The sequence below is a fragment of the Pelodiscus sinensis genome, chromosome 16 (assembly GCF_052426305.1).
Source record: "Pelodiscus sinensis isolate ZL-2025 chromosome 16, ASM5242630v1, whole genome shotgun sequence".
NCBI classification, from domain to species: domain Eukaryota; kingdom Metazoa; phylum Chordata; order Testudines; family Trionychidae; genus Pelodiscus; species Pelodiscus sinensis.
The window spans coordinates 7,492,753-7,515,159 of NC_143067.1; the positions used below are offsets into that span (position 1 = coordinate 7,492,753).

Genomic DNA, 22,407 nt, shown 5'->3' on the forward strand with positions numbered 1-22,407 from the left:
CCGAGATGCCATACATAGATTCCTCCACCTGGCCCCGAGAGGCACATGTGCTCTCAAGACACGCGCTCGCTTGCAGAGCGATTCCAAGACACATTTACTCATTCAGCGATCGTCCTAAAATACCCGGGGAGCAGCAGACTTGGACTAGATGCTTCTCTGTGAGACGTGGAACCGGATTCTGCGTCTTTGCTAGTGAAAGGGGCTTCTTGTGCCATCTGTTCCCAGGTGTGGATCTGCGGGTTGGTTTGCTTTCTGCCTAGGTGTAGTATCCCAGTCATTTTACAGCAGCAAGCACAGGCGAAAAAAGCAGCCGCAATCAGTTTGTGCCTAAAAGCCACTTTAGTTTCTGTTCCTTCTTCCTAAGCCAATGCTTCTGGCAAATGGTGCAATCTGGAACGTGAGATGTTTGATCCGACACAAGGTGGTTTCGGCCTGTTTAGGAGAGAAGCAGATGTGAAAAACACTGGAGAATAAGCTTGATTTTGAGCTTTCCAGGAAACCAGGAAAAAGAGGGGAGATAAATGGGTCGCTTTGCTAATACTGAAATGCTTATCTCGGTGCTCGCAACCCTATCCTCCCAGAGGCATCTCGCAGGAGGGGAACGTTTTCCTAATGGGCCTGCCTCTGCCACAGAGGTGGGCAATAATTTTTGGCCAGGGGCTACTTCAAAAAACGTTGAAGTGCCGTGGGTTGCCCAGAAGGGGCATGGTCTAAACCAGAAGGGGCGTGGCCAGTACTCTTCTGGGCTACCCCACCCACAGACCATGATTGTCCCTCCTTCCCACTAGGCACCCATGCGAGGGTAGCAGGGGAGGAGGCTTTGGGCACTCCTCTGTCCCCTGGCCAATCAGGGCTTGGGGTTTTAGGAGAGCACGGGAAGCTTCCTGGCCCTGCGAGGAGCACGTGGTACTTGGAAGTGCCGCATGCTCCTTGCAGGGCCGGGGCAGAGCGAAGGAAGCTTCATGCAGCCCCCTGATTGGCCTGAGGCCGGGGAGAACCCGAAGCCTCCTCTCGCCCTACCCCCGCCCTGCGAGGCCCTTTTGCCTCTCCCATCTAGCTGAGTTTGGATGGGATAATCCCTCTCTTTCCAATCACTCTACTTACCACTCCCGAGTCCGCCCCCCAGAGCTCTCCTTGCCCAGAATTCATGCATGTGTTTCAGGTCTCCCAGTGCTGGCAGGTGCCGTGTGATTCTCTTGCTTTGCCTTCCGAGTCCAACGCCTCTCACTGTCTGGGCTCTTGTCTCCCCCAGAGGTGCCTTCTCAATCGTCCGGAGATGTCTGAAGGTGCTGGCAGGACAGGAGTATGCAGCCAAGATCATAAACACCAAGAAGCTCACTGCCAGAGGTAGGTGCGCTTAAGTCGGGCGGTCCAGCTTCCAGGAGCAGGACCCTTTCCACTGATTCCACTGCCTGGTCCTCCCTCCTCCTCTGCTTGGGGCCAAGGTGAGTGTTAACCTTTAATAGCTCCCGCCCATGTTCCCTCTAGTGTTTCCCATCCGTGGCAGGAATACATTTTGTTAAGTGCACCGAGGCATGTGCGGCTGTGCACCACCACATGCTGCCAGCTGGGGGACATTTGAATCTCTCCAAGCACTCAGCTTAGAGCAGAGGTAGGGAACCTAAGGCCCAGGTGCTGGATGTGGCCCCCGGCTTGCCTGGATCCAGCCCCCAAAGCTCAGGGCTCCCCCCAGCACTGGGGAACCCGCGCTGGCACTCCAGCCTCCCTGCTGCCTCCTTCTGAGGCTGGAGCACCCAAAATCTCCTAGGCGGGACCCCCCTAGGCTCTGGTGCGCGAGGGGAATGTGGGGAGGGTCTCCTCAGTCAGCAGCCACGTCCGTGTGGGTTTGGGGTTTCTCTTCTTACTTGTGTGCGGCGCCTGACTGATTTTTCTGTGGGTCAGCAGCCCCCGGCCCAAAAAAGGTTCCCCACCCCGCCTTAGAGGGAACACTGGCTCCTGCCTGTTCTGCTGAGGACCACTCTGGGTGGGCGGGAAGGAAAGAGGAGAGATGAGAGTATTTTCCTGAATGGTCAGAACCCCTGGCATATCACTGGGGACGGGATGCAGGGGACGGGGCGGGGCGATGATGACCCAGCTGGGTTTGGATAATAGGGGGTTGCACAGAAGAGAGGCGCAGCAGAGGAAAACCAGTTCTCCAAGTGACGCTTTGCCCTGCCTGGAAAACATACCAAAATCAGCCCCTCTGGCCTGTTAATACTGCAGCTCTAGGGGCCTGGGCCTGCGAGAGGGTGAGGCCCTGCAGCTCCCATTGCCCCAGTGGGAGTGGGGAGCATTCGGCTCCGCCCATTGTCAGGCCCCATTTGTGGGGCTAAGTCTGGAGCTTCGTGCTGAGCTGTGGCGATGGCGTCTCCTCCACGTGTGACTTCTCCCCTCCTCCGCAGCCATCGCCGTCTTGCCCTCGTGTCCAGGGCCAGATTAAGGGGGGGACTAGCTGGGCAGCGGCCGGGGGCTGCGCGGCGCCCCTTAGAGCTGCAATCAGGCGCCACGTGCCCAACTGCAGCTGTAAGGTGCGCAGCGTGCCGGGGGGTGGGGCTGCGCATGCGCCGTGTGCCCGGGACAGAGCCGTGCATACATCGTGCACCTGCTGCCCGGGACACAGGAATGGCTCAAGCCGGCTCTGCCCGTGGCTCTCAGTCGGGGTCCCCAGCCTGTGGTGCTGTTGCCTTCTCGGTGACGCAGCGGTCGGGCCTTGAGCAGTGACCGTTCCTAGGCGCGGCAGCTCGGGCCAGGAGCCGGTTGGTGCTTCTAGAGGTTTTCTCCAGCCAGCTGAACTCAGAAACCAAACTCCTCTCGGCACCCAGCGGGACTGCTCCAGCAGTTCTCGGCTGGGCGATCCCAGTGGGGAGTAGCAAACACAGGACGGCACCAAGAAACAAAGGGCGCTGGAAAGGGGGGAGCCAGGAGCAGCAGCAACGGTGGCCGAGGGAGCATTGGTAGCAATGGCAGGAGGAGACACAGAGCTTTACCAAGCAGCTGTAGACTTTCACCTTGATTCCTCAATGCTGTCCCCATTGGCCTCTCCCATGTCACCGGTTGCCACGGGTAGGGAGATGCTCATTAGAGAGCCATATTAAGGAACAGTCACTACCAGGAATGGGGTGGAGCAAGTGAATGGGGAAGGGTTATTTACTCCTTGCCATAAGGCAGGGGGCAGGATCCCCCAAGGAAACAAATAGGCATCGGGTTTAAAACAAACATAAGAAAGTGCTTCTTTCACACGGCACACAAGCAACCTGTGGAACTCACTGCCAGGGGATGTTGTGAAGGCCAAAACATAATTGGGTTCAACAATGAATTAGGCAAGTTCCTGAAGAAGAGATTCACCCATAGCTATTAGCCAAGATGGGCCGGGATGTAACCCCCGGCTGCGGGTATCCCTGAGCCTCTGGCTGCCAAAAGCTGGAACTGCACGACAGGGTATGGATCACTCAATAACCCCCTGTTCTGTTCACTCTGTTTGAGGCATCTGGCACCAGCAATGGTCAGACAGGATCCTGGGCTAGTTGGATCATTGGTCTGACCAGTTTGGCCCTTCTGATTTTCTAACCAGCCCCCAGTCTTTCTACCCCCAAAGCCCTGAGAAATATGGCCCTCCAGCCATGGAAGAAAAACCTGTTTTCTTTTCCGCCTGTGTCCTGTTTCCCAGCTCTCTCCAGAGGTGCCTGAGTCAGCCGCCTTGCTGCATAACCGCCGTGGCCTGCCACGAGCAGTGACGGTGCTTTGCCGAGTGGAAAGCCTCCTCCAGAGTGGCTCAGTGCATCTGGTCCCAGCTGCTGTTCCGTGCAGTCTCCGCCGCCTTTCCTCTTCCCTCCCCTTGCCCCCAGCCACACACACACGGGTGCACGTGGCCTGCAAAACGTTGCATAATTGATTGTTGCTGTTCTTGGCGGAACTGGCTGTGCAAGGGAGCGTCAGGTCTCTGAGACCCAAAACTGTCAAGTGAGATCTAGGAGCCGTTTTCCTCCAGAGGCCTAACAACACGGGGCTCGCTGACAATCTCCTGCTGCTTTCCATGGCTCGCTGGCCCTGCCTGCAGACCGAGAACAGACCTTCCTGTGCCGCCACGTTCGCGTCTACCTGCCTGAGCCTGGCAGCTTTGCCGCATGGGGATGTTCTACCCTGCTGCTGACCGGCGGCATTAAAAGATCGGCATTGCTCTCCATCTTTTGCTTCGGCCTGTCCTGAGCTGAATGGGGTCAGGCCATGGGGCTGCTCCTCCACAGCAGTTACTGGCCTGCGGTCGCCTTTCAAGGCGCTGGACTGAAAGCATCAGCGACTGACTCCTCCTATGTATCGACATGGCGGCCGTGTGGGGGTAAGTCTGCACCGGAGTTGGAAAGCATCACTTCCGGATGGAGCAGACGGACCCGTGCCGGCCCTGGCTGAGCTAGGAGGATCAGAAGAGAAGGGAAGCCGGGGAGGTGTGAGCAGCTAGTCACCCCTAGCTGGAGCCTGTCTGAAATGCTTGGTGCACTCTCGGGGCAGTAAGCCCTGGTTGCTGCTTGAGCCAGAGCTATGCCTCTGTGTGCAGCAGGCTAGCTCGATGTGATCTAACGCACGGATGCCTTGGACTCCTGGAACATACAACTTCAGCACCAGCGTAGGCATAACCTGCGATTCACCTTTCACCTGGAGGGACTGGGCTAGCTATTGGCCAAGGATGCATCTGCTCTGCGGTCACAGGGTGGGCTTGACACACGCACGGATGCTGTCTGAGCTAGCGCTAATCTAGCTGGCTGGGGTCCTGGAATGGGGAAGCCAGGCCTGAGCACGCTACAGTGCAGGCTAGCTAGCTTGCAAGCAATTACCGGCTCCTATAGCCCAGGCTACAGTGTGAGCGGCCTAAGCTAGCCAGATTAAAGCTGGCATGGGTACATCTGCGGGAGCTGCAGTCACACCCTGTCACTGCAGTGTTTTAGGCCAGGCGCTCTCATTTTCCATGGCTACCCTCGCTCTTTTGAAAGTAACGAGCAGTCCTGTGGCACCTTAGCCCTGGTCTACACTCGGGAGTTATTTCAAAATAACCCCCCTTATTTTGAAATAAGCGGAGCGTCCGTACTGCCAAGTGTAGATGCCCTATATATGGGCATGTCGACTCTAGGAAATTATTTCAAAATAGCTACATTGGAATTATTTCCTATATAGGGTAGACCAGTGTTTCTGAAAGTGCTCTGCGGAATCACTCTCAGAAACACATTAACCGGCTGCCCCAGTTTGTTTATTTACCAGTGCCATGGCCAGGAGCCTTGCGGCTCCCATTGGCTCCATTTTGTCCTTTGCAGCCAAGGGAAGCCGAGGGAAGCGACGTGGGTCGGGCCACCGCTTCCTGCAGCTCCCATTGGCTGCAAAGGACGAAATGGAGCCAATAGGAGCTGCAAGGCGTCGGTAAATAAACAAACCGGGGTGGCCAGTTAAAGTATTTCTGAGTGATTCCGCGGAGCACTTTCAGAAACACTGGTGTAGATGACACTATAATGAATAATAATTGTATATAGGATCATAACTTTCATGGGCGAAACCCACTTCATCAGATGAGCTGGAGTAGAAATAACGGAAACCAAGTTATTTATAACAGAAAAAGAAAGGTATCTGTCAATTGTAGGACCTGTCAATTGTAGGCTAATTAGGTGCCTCATTAGCACCGGTCCTGCGATTGACAGATATCTTTTTTTTCGTGTTATAAATAACTTGGTTTCCGTTATTTCTACTCCAGCTCATCATCTGGTGAAGTGGGTGTTGCCCACAAAAGCTCACGATCCTATACATTTCTGTTAGTTTCTAAGGGAAGACTGCTCCTTGTTTTTAAAGTTACAGACTAACAGGAACAAAATACAGGACTATGTAGCACTTTAAAGACTAACAAGATGGTTTATTAGGTGATGAGCTTTTGTGGGCCAGACCCACTTCCTCAGATCAAATAGTGGAAGAAAATTGTCACAACCATATATACCAAAGGATACAATTAAAAAAAAATGAACACATATGAAAAGGACAAATCACATTTCAGAACAGAAGTGGAATGGGGGGGAGGTAAATGTCTGTGAGCTAATGATATTAGAGGTGATAATTGGGGAAGCTATCTTTGTAATGGGTAAGATAATTAGATTGTTTATTCAGACTCAGGTGTAAAGTGTCGAATTTAAGCGTGAATAACAGTTCAGAGGTTATTCCTAATAGGAATAACCCTCCGAGACTTTTGACAGGGCTAGTAAGTTTGGGTGCCTCTCTTTCCAGGTGCCCAGCCTGAGATGCCTTAATGGGACCTGTTCACCAGGGGCCAGGCACTCAGCAATTATGAAAATCAGGCACCTTTCAGGTGTCTCGGGTCGAGCATCCAAACACTGGATGCCTCAAGTCACTGGCCCCGTGTGAATATCTCAGCCTTGGTTGCTCGAAGTCCTAGCCTGGACTAAGCTGTCCTGGTTAGGAGAGCTGGCCATGCTTCATGGTGCACTGGTCCCCAAGCTGTGGGGGACACCATCTAGGGGTGGCCTGGTGTCGTTCGAGGGGCCTGAGCCAGTCCCCACAGAGGTTGGGATGGCTGGCCAGCTCCAGTCCTGCCCCCAGCCCTCCACCCAGGGCCTGGCTGCCAGCCTGGGCCTCCTGTCTCAGCCCTGCTCCCCGCGGTAGCCCCTTTACCCCCTCTCCCCTCCTGGAGCTGCAGCCCTGCTCCGAGCTCTGTCCTGTGTGTGTGGACAGCGGTAAGCAGGAGCACAATGTAAAAAGCTGGGGGATCCCCAGCATAGCGGAAGGGGAGAGGTGGAGGCAGGGGAGCTGTGCCCTGGATATGGACGCCATGTCGTTGTCACCTCCACAGCTGGGAATGGTGCATGGAGAAGGGATGGAGGGAAATCCCTCCGCTTTGGTTTACAGGTTTCTGATGGCCCAGCTTTGCCTATGGCAGAGCAGCCTCTGGGACCAGACACCCAGGAGGTGAGAGAGGGTAGCTCTCCGCTGTCCCTGCTCCCTGTTGCGAACTTCCCAAAGAGGGTGGTAGTTTCTGTAAGGGGGCCTGCATGGAGACTCCTGAGTCATTTCACAGGGGCCCCTGCCGTTACCAGTCTGGTCTGGATTTGTGCTAATGATCTCTGATTGCCCTTCAAACCTCCCTTAATTCCCACCCAGCCTACCAAAAGTCCCCTTGTCCTCCTAGGGTACTGCCATGGCTTCCCCCTCCTCCAGTCTGGCTGCAGTTCCTGCGTCGTATTCATACTCCTTTGTGCTCACCCTCACAATTCTCCTACGTCTCCTCTCCCATTTCCTGCTGCTCCCCCTCATCAGCCTTCCCCCTGCCGCCAGCTCCAGTCCTGACCCCTGCCCCCCACCCAGGGCCCTGGCGGCCCGCCTGGGCCTCCCGCCTCTGCTCTCCTCCCAGACCCATCTCATGTGTGTAACACCACCATGTTCCCATCACCTCCTCCCGCGCGTACTTCAGGGCCTTCTTCCACACCTCCACCTGCCCCCTCTGGAACGGCCTCGTGAACTTCACTTGCCTTCTGACGCTCCTCAGCCTGGCCTTTCCCCAGCTCCTTCCGCTCCCCTCTCGTGTGCCTACTGAGGTAGGGTTACTCACCGTGACACGATGACTCAAATGACGGCAGCCTCCACCCGGTGCTTTTAAATGACAAGAAAATGTTCTTGGGAGCTTTTATTCCCCCTTTCCCTTGCGTTGCCACCTACCTCTCCCCTCCCTCGACACTCCCTCCTCAGGGCTGATCATTTCTTTAGCCGAGTTAGCGGTGTAAATAAAACGGTAAACTCCTTGGGGCAGCAGCTTGTTTTACGTTATCTCTGCGGAGTGGCATGCGTCCCTGTGATTCTCTGTACGTAAGGCAGGCCAGCAGAGCATGAGCGGCTCTATTTTTATTTCCACTAGCATAGATGCATGTTTTCCACCTGGGGGTTCTTAAAAGGTGTAGGTTGAAACTGCTGCTGTAGCCTCTGAGAATTACCCCAGTGATGTTTCTTCTACAGACCTCTCGTCCAGGGGCCTAGTCTGGTGTTCTGTTCAGCGTGTGCTGAGAGATGCGTTGTAAAAGGAAGGCTCATAACACGCTTTTGATGGAGCTGGGACTCAGGAGGAGGACAAAAGGCGTGTGGCCAGGGAAGATTTATTGCCAAGAGCTTGGTCCAAGTGGGAATGCTGTATTGTGTTTTATAACTGGATGGCATTCACATGCTGTAAAGAAAATAGAATTGGGTTTATGTAATGCATTTTGTACTCAAAGTGCCAAACCACTTTATAAAGCAGTGTGTAGGAGCAGTGCATATGTAGGCAAACACTGCGGCCGTTGTACGCTCCGCTATAAATCTCTCTCAGCCTTGGACGTTGGGACTTGAGAGGCAGGGAGAGGGTGTTTGTCAGGACACCTCGATTACCTGTACTCGTTCCATTCACTTCCACCGGGACAGCTTTGGTTTAATACCCCTTCCAAAGAAAGGCACTGGTCTGGATGTGGTGCTCAGGTCCTGGCTGGTTAGCAAGGCTCCCTCTCATTTACTGAGACAACTTCCACAAATCTGAAATCAGGCAACAGAGATTTTTTTCTGGTTGCCTGGTTTGGCCAGGTGCCACTCTGGCCCTCAGCGTGAGCACGGGGATCTAGTTCTGCAGCGAGCAACAGCGTCTCCCTCGCCTCAGATGTTCTCCCATCGCGGAGCTGCTGCAAAAGGGAGTTTGCGTTTTCATTTTGGCCGCTGTGTGTGCTCAGGCAGCTTCTCCCGCACAGCAGCTCTGAGCACAGCAGGCCCGGGTCTTGGACAAAGGGAGATGATGGCTGGGGAATGAACAGTACTGATCAAGTGGCCTTTGAATCCTTCTTGACTGGCATTTCTGAGGGCACCGTCACCCACAGTAGAGCCCTCGATCTGTGTGATGTTGGATTAGTCTGAGCCAGAGCCCTGAAAATGGGCAACACGCTCCCTTTGTTTTTACCTGACACCATTATTCATCTTTCCAAAGGTAAAAAAAAAAAAAAACAACCCCAACAAAAAACCAGCACCACCCTCAATCATCTCCTTTGAAATCTTAAAATAGACCAGCATTTTGCAGGCTTCCCACACACAGCTAATGTACTACAGTTGCGACCTGAAGCATCACAGCGATTTCCAAGCCTGATCCCCCACAAGTCACCTCTCCCAATCTGCAGGACCTCCTGGTATTTCGGTGCCAGACAACCCCTTCCCCCACACTCTACCAAGGCGCCTCAGTTTTGACCTACTCCACACCTGGACTCTCACACAGCTCGACCATGTAGTGTACCATGATGTTCCTGGAGCATCCTACAGCTCTACCAATGTCCCTTGTTCCTGACTTGTGAACTTCCATTCTCTTAGGAGGTCTACCCTGAATCCAGGCCGCCATGTGGTATGGACAGTCAGCCACCCTGTAGGGGGAACTCACCCACACCCGTCTTGTACAAGCTTCGTTTAAAGCCAGGCCTTTGGAGGCGAAAGACTAGCGCATTCATTATCCCACGAGCCCGGCTACCCCTGGCAAGATTTTTACCCTTTGGAAAATAAATAAGCCAGCCACGGTCCATCGGGAGCAGATGGTCAGATTCTTTTGGAGGGTTGCATGCTTGGCTTCTCTGTGCAGCTCCAAGCTGGTAAGCAAAGAAGCCACGGAGCAGGAAGCATCACAGATTTCAGGGCTTCCTGAAAGACCAGATTGAATTATTTTCTCTCCCTTCTCCCCCTCCCTGCCCCTGTGTGTCTCTTCACGGGTTCCCTCTTTGTCCTCTTCTCTTCTGTTCGTCGACACCTCCTACAAGGAGCACAGCCTCTTCATCCTTAAATACACGGCAGACCCTGCCGCATCTGCTGCCCGGCACAGGATCACCAGCATCTTTCGTCAGCCATCCGCACAGCAGAGTCTTGACTTGTTTCACCAGTGTCCGGAAGCTAGTTTTGATCCTTCCACCAAGACCTCTACCAGGAGCAAAGTCTACCTGGCTTAGGATGGGGACGCAGCATGGCTCTTGTGAGAGCCCCAGGATCGAATGCAAGGGGCTGTCTACCTCTCATGAGGATGAATGCTGATCACTCCAGAGGGGAGGGAAGAGCTATACAGTGGGGAGGGGAGGGAAAACGGAGGAGAATTGAGGAATGCTGGTCTTCAAAGCCCTCTCCATGGCTGCCTAGGTACGGAGTGGCACGGGGAATCCCAGCAGCCCAGTGTCCTCTGAGACCCCAAGTGTGAGTTGTGCGGCTGTGTGGCCTTAGCCATCCCATTTGACTCCTGAGAAGTTTTTGAAAGTCTGGCCTCTGTTTCCATGTAATGGTGCTGACCCACCACCGCAGCGCCTCCTGCTGGTCACTCCGGGAATTAGCACAGTCCCCAGCAGGGTTCCCCCTTCTGGCCGATGTCTTGCCCGTTGTCACTCAGCGCTCTAGCTCTGGACCCGGGTTGCTCCCAGGACCCTGGCGTCCTGTTCAGGACACTGCCCTCTGGCAGTAGCCACCACTCTGATCTCCCGCCCCCTTCCGGGAGTATCAGCAATTCTCAGTCTCATCCTCTGCCACTGTGAATATTCGCAGCCTCTGCCTAGTCTCTCACCTCAGGGGCAAGCCACGGTCTATAGAGGACACTCCTCGGTGTGGCTAGGTGCAGTGCAATGGAGAAGAGGAGGACCCAGGTCTGTCTACTACTCTGGGTCCTGACCCAGAGACACGCTGGCTGCAGCCTTGTCCTGCCCTTCTTCTCTCCTCTCTACTGCCTCTTGCTCCTCGGGCTGCTTCCTGTGACTCCTGCACCTCCCTGGCCCTTACGTCAAGGCCACAGCCTGGCAGTATTAGCTCGGAGCCTCTCTTGTTCTGCTGCCCTGACCCGGCCCAGGACGGGTCTGTCCAACGCGCTTCTCAGGGAACCGGTCTCGCACATTCCCTGGTCAGGACCCAACTGCCCACTGTTCCGCTGAGCAGCTCCTTATAAATAGGGCTGCTCCAGCAACCCACCCTCTGATTGGCTTCTTGCAAGCCTCTTGCTGATTGGCCGGTCCTCTGCACGGGCTCCCTCCAGCCTCCTTTAAGCCCCTTCAGACCGAGAGGGGCAGCTGCCCCATTACACTCCGCATCCAGTGTTCAGGGAGTTTCTGTGCCCACAGTTCCAAATGAAAACTCCCAAGAGTCAAAGGCCTTTGAAAGCAATGGCTTTGGTTTAAACCCAGATCCTCCCAGCCATACACAGAAATCACTGGCAACGCTTGTCTAAGGACAAAGGTTCCCTGCCCCCTGCCGTGTTTCGCGGTGCTACCAGCTTTTGTTTGGAGTAGCAGGAGGGATTCCCCCTCCTTGGCCTGTGCAGCTCCTGCAGAAGAGAATGGGCCCCGTGCTGTGCTTAACTGCCCTGACACTCCCTTTGCTTTTCATCTCTCCCAAGCTTCCTTCTCACAGCCCCGGCTCCCTTCCAGAGACCTCTCAGCTCTCCCCGTCTCTGCACCAGAGGTGAAAGGAAGCGGGGGCGCCCTGGTGTGCAGTTGCAGCAAGAGCTGGCTGAGCTGCGGCAAAAGCCAGCAGGGAGCTCTTTAAAGAACTGGCAGGTACCCGGGCTGCACTAGGACAGGACCTGCCAGAAATTTAAAGTTACTTTCACCGCTGCTCTGAACCCAAAGTTCCTACCCTCAGCTAGGCCGGTTGTGTCGGTTAATGCATCGCTGGAAGGTGGTGGATGCCGTATGGGAACCCGAACACAACAGAGCAGGAAGGAGACCTGTGGCCCAGATGAGAGGGAGGAAGCGAGGACTGAGCTGTGTGTCTGCTGTGCAGGTGTGGGTGGTGGTGTGCGCACGCAGCAGCCTGGCCAGGGGTGGGTATCTCTGGCATGTAGGCTGGGTCTGCAGGAATGCATGGAGATGAGCGTGGGAGACCTGCATTCCTCAGTGTGCAGGGGGTCTGCACTGCTGTGCGGAGGAGATTGTTTGCAGGCTTGCAGAGGTGTGCATGCTGAGTGGTCTTGCGTGAGCGCACCCCGTGTGCATGGTTGCACAAGGGCACCTGCAGGGCTGTACGCACAGGTGCTAGGGTGAGAGAGGCAAGTGTCTGGCTGTGCTTCTCTGCTACTGGTTTGGGGTGTTTCTATGCAGGGGACCTGGAGAAGTGAATGGATACCATTGTGTGTGGGTGGGTGTTACGCACTGCTTGCTTAGCCTTCCTTAGCTAAACAGCCTTCTCCACTTCATCTGAACTCTCGGCCTTTCTGTAGCAACTCTGCCCTGAGCATTGCAAAGCCCTTTTAAACCACTATCAGTACTAGCCCCGGGGGACTCTGGTGAGGCAGGTGAGAGGCATCCTCCCTGATGCAGAGCTGTAGAACACGAGGTTCAAGGCAGAAGAGGGGGGAGTGGCTTGTTTTTCTTGCCTTTTCATTCGTCCAAAGCCGGCCACTCATTTTCAGCCTGATGCGCTTGGGAGCACGGAGAATAGGGCTAGGTAGCCGGGTCTTGAAAAGCTACCAGCGCTGGCAAGAGAGGCTTCCAGATGTATCGTGAAAGAAGCAGTGGAGAACGAGATTTACCCGGAGGGATGGCAGAGCAGAACTCTAAACTCAAAGGAAGTTTGGTTTCCTTTGGCCTCCCACTAGATTTCCTTTTCCTGTATCTCACACGCCCAGGTGGGATTTTAGCAACACTTGTGTGACTGAGGGGCTCAAGTCACAATGAAAGTCAATAGGATTTGTGTTCCTAACTCACTTAGGGCCATTTGAAAATCCCAGCCCTACAATTCATCTGGGACAGGCTCGAGCTATGCCTGGCCACATCTCTCCCCGCTTATTGAGGTTGCCTTCTACAACAGGCAGAAAATATCGATGCTTTTGAGATTCCCAGCCTGTGTTTGTGGCTCCTAACGGGCCCATAAGGTCTGGCGTCCAGCCACTGCGATGCTTATCCAAACTGAATCATCGGTGCTGCCAGCCAGGAGGACCCCTTCTCCCTGGGCCCCGGAGGGAGTGAATCACCCCTGTTCCCTTCCATGCAGGTGCCATGCTGTTTGCTCTTACCCCATACATCAGTCAACTTCCCACAGCCTGTCTGCCCCATGAGTCCCACTGGAATGGGGGGGGGGGGGGGGGGACCCAGAAAATCTCCCTGGAAAGAATTTCCAGAAACAGAATTTCCTGTTTATTCTCCAGCCAGGGATTAGAACTATGCTAATTGAAAAATCAGATCTGTCCTGTTTCCCGGCAATCAATGTCCCAGGGCCACATGCAGAGTTAATCTCCCACACGTGCACCCCCGGAAATATTCTCCAGTCTCAGATGGTCTGGGATTTGCCTGTTGTCACCCCAGAGATACGGTCTCAGTGCTGGGCAGCCTTGTGATTGAGGGCTGATCTCACTGTCCAGCACATGTGGATTTGAATAGCAAAGAATGTGCAACTCATACTCGAAGTTGCATCTTCGTTTCCTTCTAGTGGTTGATTCACACTGGAGGATGAGAGCCTAAGATTGTGGAATCTCCATCACTGGAGATATTTAAGAGCAGGTTGGACAGACACCTGTCAGGGATGATCTAGATCAGCGGTTCCCAATTTTTTCTAGATGGGGACCCATAAGACTTGGTGACCCAAGGCAATTCAAAAACGGGGGGCAGAGTCACCTGGGGAGACACTTGGCGACCCTTTTGAAATGTAATGGCGACCCATATTTGGGTCCTGACCGATAGGATGGGAAACCCTGATCTAGATGGTGCCTGGTCCTGCCGTGAGGGCAGGGAACTGGACTCAATGACCTCTCAAGGTCGCTTCCAGTTCTAGTATTCTAGGATTCTACGATTCCAGCTATCAGCTAATGGAGCTATTCTTTTTGCTATTCTGTTATTCAGGTAATAGAGATTCTACTTTCAGTGCTGAAGATCATGAGTTAAAACTCGGCTCCCAGCCCAAGTAAGATTATACCGATTGCCCTAAAACCACCACATTTTAGTCCGTATCTTTTTAGTAAATATCAGAGCAGCCAACTGTCAAATCCTGAAGTCTTTGCTCTGCTTTTAAACAGTTCTCCTTATTCCATGACTGCACTGGACGTTTTGCCTGAGTAAGGACAGCAGGACATAGCTTGGCAACCTCAAAAGCTCAGAAGGCAAATAATAAATCCCTCCCACCCCCCAACCTCGGCAACTGACGGCTAGCGGAGTCTCATTTTAACAGACAAGCCATTTCTCAATTATGCACCTTTCGTTTTGATGCTGAATATTTTGTGGTGTGTATAAAAAGATTTCTGTTATCACTTCAGGGTGCTTTTCTGACAGCTCCCAGCCCTGCACAGGCACGACTGCAGGTTTAGAAAGGCAAAGCTGTACTTATGACCCTCCTTTGCAAATTGACTGGGGTAGATGGTTCCAGCATCGGCTGGGGTAGATGGTTTACACATTGTTCCATTAGTGGTGAAGAGTTTGACTGGGGGTTCCTACCGGACTGACAAACCTTTAACCTTTAGGCTACTGGATCAAATGTGCCCAGGTTAGTAATACCTGGAAATTGTCCTTTGGTGGTTCTACTCTAGGTGGACTCGCTTGTTGTTTTAGCCCCGGTCTTGGTGGCAAAACGACAATCGTGCTTGGTGCCTTTGGTTCCAGTCTTAGAGGGAGGCTGTGGACGGAATAGTAAGCAATTTAACTCCCCTTCCTCTCCTAAGTTGGTTTTTCTGCATCAAGACGGGGTGACTGCTGATATATCTGCTCTCTCCATTGCCGGCCTGGCTCCAGGGCAGCTGCTTTATCTGCTCTTGCCATCTTGGATCCTTTGTGCTTGTTTCTCACTATTTATACTTGGTACCTTTTGTGCTTTAGTAAGTGCTAACCTCCTCCTGGCCGCCTTGGCTGTCAAGAGCCCGAGTTGTGACTCTGCAGACATTTCAGTGGGGACAGATTGTGATGGTACAAATGCAGGATCAGGCAGAAGGAAAAGCTGGGGGTGGGGGAGAGAAAGAGATTTGTTCTGAATCTCAGACTGACAGGAATGGGCAGAAGCAGGGATGAGGGTTTTGCTCAGGAAAATCTCATTAGTCAAGTAATCCAAACCTGGTTCGTTTGGCTCTACATCTCCTTTATTGACGGCCTCAGAGCTCAGAGAAATGGTTCCTGTTTTGTCTCACTCCTAGTAACATTTCACGGGTGAAGAAACTGAGGCACAAGAGGTCGAATGACACAGGAAGACTGGAGGCAGAGCCAGAAATGTGACCCACTCCTGTGCTATCCTCCCTTAGGACACTAGCTAAGAGAGACACAAAATGACCAGCCACGTCAGCTACTGTTTGCGTTAATCATTTCTTCTTTCAAGGGTGCTCCAGGCCTCCTAGCAGAATTCTTCTCAATATGTGAGGGTCTTTACCAAAATAATAATGGTGCCTAGTGTTTCGATGGTGTTTTTCATCAGTAGCTCTCAAACCACTTTACAAAGGAGGTCAGGATCACATTATCCCCATTTTACAGAGTGGGGGGAACTGAGACACAGAGCAACGTTGTGACTTGGACACGGTCGCCCAGAGAGACCGGAACAGAACCCAGCTCCCCTGTGCCCAGTCCAGGGCTCTATCCACTAGGACACCCTGCTTTCCCAATTCTTTTACTTTGATTCCTGCTTCGTTCCTTGCCACCTCCCCATCCTGAAGGACAAACATGGGGCTCAAACGCTGGGTGAGAAGTGCTACCCCAGCATATTCAGCTGGGAGTGGGCAGGCATCCCGGGGCTTAAATCTCTCTCATCGGTCCTGTGTGCCGAGAGAGATGCAGCCTGCACCCAAGGAAGTCTTTGGGCTGTAGCTTGAGGATGTGCTGGGGAAGAGACAGAACTGAGTGTGACCCAGGCGCTGTTCCCCCCAGTGCTGGAGGGGGCCTGGGGCAGCCTGCTGTTCGGGCGTTACAAGGCCGGGAGAGCACAGACCCTGAGAAGTGAAGTTCAGGCACCTGCCAGACTGGGTGAAAGGAAGGGGGAGTGGAACCCAGCCCCCCACTGTGCAGCCCTGTGAATGGAGGTGGCTCCTGCTTTTTGCTCTTTGCAGCCCTTGGTTCACAGCTGGGGAGGCTGCTCTGCTGTGACGTGGCGGGAGCAAGAGAGGGAAGTGAATTAGTCGGGGCCCCCGTCCTGCTAGGGGTGTGCTCCCAGGGCAGCTCTGCCCATGCACTCGGCTTTCTCAGCCCTCCTCGGACTCGGGCAATGGGGCTGGAGCCCTCCAGCATGCCAGGGCTGTTTGTATTCACAGCTACTTTCTTCCTTAAGCAAGTAAAGGGAAGTGCTATTAGTGGGACTCCACTGCAGCCCACATGGCAAACTGTGTCCTATGTGAATCTTACACTATGCCCATGGTATCTGAGCAAAGTGATGCCCCCTCCCCATCCTTGGCTCCTGAAATCAGAGTTTCCTCTATTTCCCCCCATGTGTGGAATAATTTTTGTTATGTGCACCAAGGCATGTGTGGGTGTGCACCACCCGCCAAAAGACATGCTGTTTGCTGGGGGAAGCTAGGAGAGCTTAGCTAATCAGCTGGGCAGAACCTAATTTTTCCTGGGTGGCCTCCCAAGCACTCAGCTTATGGAGAACACTGCCTGCAATGTTCTCCAGGTAGCCCACCACAAACCCCCTCTTGTGCTTACTGCCTCCGTGAAACTGTAGGATAGAGATGCCCAGTGGGCGATGCCTGAGAAGGGAGAGCCAGGGAGGGCAGCAGTGGGAGGACAGAGGGAAGAGGAACTCACATAGATTGATGCAAACAGTAACAATATGGTTGTGACTATTTTCTTCCACTATTTGATCTGAGGAAGTGGGTCTGGCCCATGAAAGCTCATCATCTAATAAACCATCTTGTTCGTCTTTAAAGTGCTACATAGTCCTGGATTTTGTTTCAGTAACAACATGAGTTTCTCAGGCCGGTGTTCCACAGGAAGCCAGACAAGGCTGGGTGTAATGGTTCCCTTTGGCCTTTCGAATCGATGACAAGCTGGGAGTTTGCTTCTCAAAGCCATTCACCGGCGGTGCTGAAAGAGGCCACGAACGAATTTATTGCCGTTCTGGGCTGTCTTTCCAGAAGCACCCCCAGAAGTGACATGGATAGTCTCCGTGCAGGCCTGCTGGGACGGCACTTGGAATATTCTCTTCTGCTCCCGGCTGTGCAGTTGTTTGTACCACCATAGCACACGCGCCCGTCCCTGTAGGGCATGAAGTGACGTGATGATGCATTACTGACCGGCCGCCACGTACTCGGAAATGGAGAGACTCGAGGAGTTCGGTAGCTCAGGCAGAGCTCGGGGATCTCTTGCAGGAGTGAGTGGGAAGTTCTGTGACCTGCGACATGCAGGAAGTCTGAACCCTTCTGGCCTGGCAGTCTGCGAACTGAGAGGAACAAGGAGATGGGAGCGAGGGAAAAGGGTTTGGAGCAAAGACTCTGGTAACGAAACATGTTCTGTTGAACAAAGCACGGCTAAAGCAGGGAGGGGCGATACCTTTTGAAGGGGGGGCCACTTCACACCTGTCTGAAGTGGCCCTGGCCCACTCTGGAAGTGGGGGGGTTTCGGCGGAAGGAATGGAGCCAGGACACTTCCCATGCTCCCCTGCCCACAGACCCGGATTGTCCTGGCGGTGGGGGCGTGCCTGTTTTGAACAGCGATGGTTCAAAGGGAGACCTTGTGTGCGGGGTGGCAGGGCGCTGCAGGCTGGAGCTGGCCTGCAGAGGTTCTCTCGCCCACCCCGAGGCTAAAGGGAGACATAATAGTCTCCAAATATCTGAAGGATATAAACACCGGGGAGGGAGGGGAGTCGGTGAGGGCTTTGCTTGGGAAACTGACTAGCAGGATTCACTGAAACTCAGAGTTAAACTCCAGGGTGTGCATTGGGATGGGCCATAGCCGTAGTCCCTGCTGAGGTGTGCACAGCTCTAATAATAACCCTGCTGCTTCTGGCTGCTTAGCGCCTGCTCGCATGAGATACATTCACAAACTGTTGCTGTGGGAACATGTCTCTTCCCAGGCAGTCCATTTCACGGCCTGAGAAGGCAGTAAAATGCCGAGGAACACACACAAAACCACTTCAGAACATCCCGGGCTGAAAGGAACCAGAGGGCGTTGGCTCCCTGTGCTGGATTTCAAAGAACTCCAATGTCCAGGGGTGTTTGTACGTAGGGACTTTGTTGTAGCCCGTCTCTAAGGAGACACCAGGAATTCCTGAACAGGGTGTATTGTAGTGGCCTGGAAAGGGGGGAGGAGGGGCGTATGCAGCAGCCTGGGTGGAATGAGTTGTTCACTGAACACGGGTACCATTAAGGGGTGAGCTGTGCTCACAGCAGTTCATGTGTATGTGTTAGTGTTGTGAGTCATGCTCCTCCACAGAGTTACTGCAGAGCACTGAGCAGGGCCAAAGGATGCTAGCGGAGAATTAGAGTGCAGTTTGGATCAACGTGCAAATGCTGAGAGGCTGAAAGAGATGCCAGAGAGAAAGGGGGAGAGACTAGTGCCGTGCTCACAAGCACACGGCAATAAATGGTCTGACGGTGCTTATTAAGAGTCTGATGTTATGGCACCTCTGGGACAGTGTGAGACTGTTGTCCCCGATCTTCTAGTCACATCTAACCACACAATCAGTGGGAGAAGGCAGACTGCCGAATTCTGTACATGCTGCATTCCAAAAATCAAAATGAACTGAATGAGGTTTGTGTTTTTCCTGAAAGGGAGAGAGATACACACACACACACAGAGACACACGCAATTTTAAAAAGGAGCACAAGTGTTGTGAGAGAGGAGAGAAAACAAATCTAGTGAAAAGAGGAGCAGAGAATGGACAGGAAAAGAAAGAGAGAGAGAGAGAGACTGAAAGAAGAGAGAGGCAGGTTGTCTCTCATTCTCCATTATAAGACCCTTTTTTCTTCTGCTTTATAATTTTTGCCAAATTTTAATAATTTGAGTTGAAATGTTTGATGGTGCGTGTCTGTCTTAGGTTGATTTTGGGTGGGAGGAGGATTCAGTGAAAATGATTCCGCCATTTTCAAGAACTAGTTTCAGGAAAAATACATCACGTTGCCTGTATTAGAACCTTCCTACTGCTGTTGAGGTGAAAAGCTCTCGCATCTCTGTGCTGTGGAGAAAGGAAGGGCCTGCGCTTTGACAGAGCGGTCACCCGGGTGTCGAGAATGTGCCGTTCGCTGTTATCAGGGGAAAAACTGGCCAAATCTGACCAAGTTATCAGCTGTGGCAAGATCTCAGCGTGCACGTGCTCAGTAGAGACTTGGTAGAGGTTGGCAATTCAATTCTCTGGTGCCTCTATCTGCACTGAGCAGGCTCCAGCCCCACCCAGCTCTTCCCCGCTGACAGGACTGCCATCCCCACAGAGCGACTGAGGGTGCCCTAGCCGGGGGCTGCAGAAGCAAAGCAATTGCTCCTCTAGCCTGCTGCAGTGCTGGGCTCCAGAACTGAGAGCGGAGCTTCTCCGGCGCTGAGCCCCAGGAGGGGAAGGAGGAGACAGCCTGATTCAAATGCGGGGGGGGGGGGCAAGAGGCAGGGTCTGGAAACTGGGGGGGGGCAGGGATTATCTCAGGATGGGCCATAGATCAGAAGAGAAGCTGAGACTGTCTGGGGCAGCCGTCGGAACCTGGGAGCCTGGTGAGGATATTGGAACTGGGAAGGGAGGGGATGGAAAACTGGGATCTGCTGAGGACCCCGGGATGGTGAAGACTGGGGCTGGCTAAGGAGAGAGGGACAAGGAGCCTGAGGCCCTGGGTTGAGGGGGGATGGGGAGCTGTGTGTGAGATTAGGTCTGTCCAGGAAAGGAAACCGGCCTGAGGAGACTTGGGGGGAGCCTGGGGCAGATACAGGTTGGTAGGACGGGGGTGGGGGGCAGGCTGTCCACGAGGAGGCCAGGTAGGCCCTGTGTCTCATTAAAAAGTGATAGGAGTCTTGTGAGATTAGCTGGGACCATGCTTCGAAAGACACCCTGGGGGAAATACGCGTATGGCAGCCGCTCTGGGTGTTAAAGGATATCTCCAGGCCTGTTCCTAAAGGGTAAAAGTGACTGGATCCCCCCCCAGAGTGCTGTGGGGGTCCCCTGCATGAGCAGCATCACGTCCCACCTCTGGGACTTTGTGTTTTCTGGCGCCCAAGAGGAAGCAGAGCCCGGTTTGGCCTTTGCCAGGTGTCCCGGTGAAGGGAGCCTGCGTAGCCTTCCCCGCCCCCTGACTTGTGACTTGTTTCTTCCAGATCACCAGAAGCTGGAGCGGGAGGCTCGGATCTGCCGTCTCCTGAAGCATCCAAACATAGGTAGGCTCTTCCTGCACGCTGGGGACGTGTGTGTCTGGGGAGCGGGTCCCTCTCCGCGGCGCCTTCCCGCCCGCCACAGCCTGCACCCACCTCCACGTCCCAGGGAGGGAGGCGGTGCAGCTCCCTGGCGCAGATGGACAAGCAGAGGCCTCCATCAGTACTGGAAGGCCTGCCGGAGGGGCAGAGGCCTGGTTCTCCTCCCACTCCCACTGGGGGCCTGTCAGAAATGGCTCCCCGCGGTCGGTGCAGCTGGAGCGTGGGTGACGAGAACAAGGGGCTTTGACCCCAGGCCTGACTGTTCCGTGGCTGCTTCTCTCTCCCAGAGGGCAACTTTCTCCCGGGAGGTCTAAGGGTGTGACCCTAATCGGTGGCCAGCCTCCCATTGACTTTGGATCCAGCTGGTGCCTAGCACTTGGCCACACGAGGAGAAGCAGGAGTTTGCCATGAAGTGGGCAGTGCTTCCATTTTTACCCCTCCCCACCTCCCACTGCCCAGGTGCTTCTCTCCTCCGGGCTCTCCAAAAGGACCAGCGAAGGGGTGGGAGCTGCGGGGGCGGGTGCCGTGAGAAGGGGGGGCTTTCCCATTAAACGTCCATCTGATGGTAGCCTCCTTCAGAAAAGCTGTTCCAGGAAAACTCCTGAGCCTCTGGGAAAGACAGAAATAGGCCAGGAGAGAGAGAGAGAAGGAAGAAAGCCAACCCTGGGCCCTCAGAGCGATGCTGATTCAAGCTGTCGCTCTGCCCGTACTCCCAGCACCTGAGCTTGCCTCCCCAGAGGAAGATTCCCCACCCAGCGGGGAATGTGGTAAGCAAGACTCTCAGGGCGGGAGCCAGGGACAGAACCTGCCCTTCCGTGGGGATTCCAGGCAGGAGCGTCGGTGGGTTTTTGCACCACGTTGAAGAGGAAACAGCTTGCAAACTGGGCTGCAGATGCTTTGCAACGGCATCGCCTGCAGAGCATGAGAACAGAAGAACGGCCAGACTGGGTCAGACCAAAGTCCTGTCGGCCGACAGTAGCCAATGCCAGGTGCCCCAGAGGGAGCGAACAGAACAGGGAATCTTCAAGCAATCCCTCTCCTGTCTCCCTGACAGAAGCCAGGGACGCCATTCCTGCCCAGCTGTGGAGGGACCCATCCTCCACGAATTTCACTGTTTCTCGAACCCTGCTAAAGAGCAGCCCCGCATGCTGCGATGGAGCCAGCTTCGTTCTGAACTGGGCCTTTCCCCCCTCGTCTTGCTGCTCGTTGCTGCCTGGCTTTCTCACTCCTGAGGTGAGGTGAGGGCCACTGGAACAAGCCACGCACGGTGGCTGCAAAATGCTGAGCCTGTCTGGCTAAGTGCTCTCACTGCTTCCCCCCTTCCCCAGTCTGCACCTGTCTGGCAAACCACGTTCCCCCCCCCCCCCGTGCCCACCTCTGATCTGTGGCGCCCCGTGGTGAGGGGGAGTCAGGAGGAGGCAGTGCCGTGGGGGAGCCCATGCTGAGCAGACTCCATCCGCCCTGCGCTGTCTGCTCCGCCTGGAACCGCGTTCTCTGCCTGTTCCCACCTCGCCCCCCTCTCTCCCTCGCACACGCGCACGCACACACACACACACACACACACACACACACACACACACACACACACACACGCTCTCTGCTTCATAAATGTTTCAGCTCATAAAGAGCCTGTCAGCTTCAATCTGTCTCAGGCAAATGCCTGCGCAGCAGCGTCAGGTCTCCTCTGCATCAGACGGACTCACAGACCAAGCTGGACCAAGCTGTTGCCGTGGCAACAGAGGTCTTGGCTCCCCCCCTCCCTTCGCTCCAGCTGGCAAAACGCTCCTGGGCAAAAGGGAACACAAACTGGGGGGAGGAGGAAAGGGGCGTCGGCCATGCCGTGCGAGAATCTGGGGAGCAGCTCAGAGAGCGGGAAGGAGGGGGAAGAGGATGACTATCAGCAATGCTGCCAGTTTCCCTGGCATGCCACTCCTCAACAGCTAAACGTTGCCAGTCTGGCATCTCCCAAGCGACCCAGCATCCGAATCTCTACCAGGCACTCTGGGGCTGGAAAGGAGAGTGAGCGCAGCCCCCAGAGATGGCAGGTGGTGTGCTTTTCCCTGCGCAGGGAGCGGAGCACCGCCTTTCAGCCGGAATAGCCTTTTGTTTGGGG

At 54.3% G+C, this 22,407-nt stretch overlaps 1 protein-coding gene across 5 annotated transcripts in view; it reads left to right on the top strand.

Moving 5' to 3' along the window:
• The window catches only part of CAMK2A (calcium/calmodulin dependent protein kinase II alpha), an 85,967-nt gene that overhangs the window by 14,538 nt on the left and 49,022 nt on the right, over positions 1 to 22,407 (top strand). For all 5 annotated transcript variants that reach the window (XR_012896389.2, XM_089769460.1, XM_089769459.1 and 2 more), the window contains exons 2-3: positions 1,253 to 1,347; positions 20,199 to 20,258. Coding sequence is in view for 4 of the 5 variants with exons in the window: in XM_089769460.1 (XP_089625586.1) it covers positions 1,253 to 1,347; positions 20,199 to 20,258 (155 nt within the window). In the remaining variant the exon portion in view is untranslated. The remainder of the gene's footprint in view (positions 1 to 1,252; positions 1,348 to 20,198; positions 20,259 to 22,407) is intronic.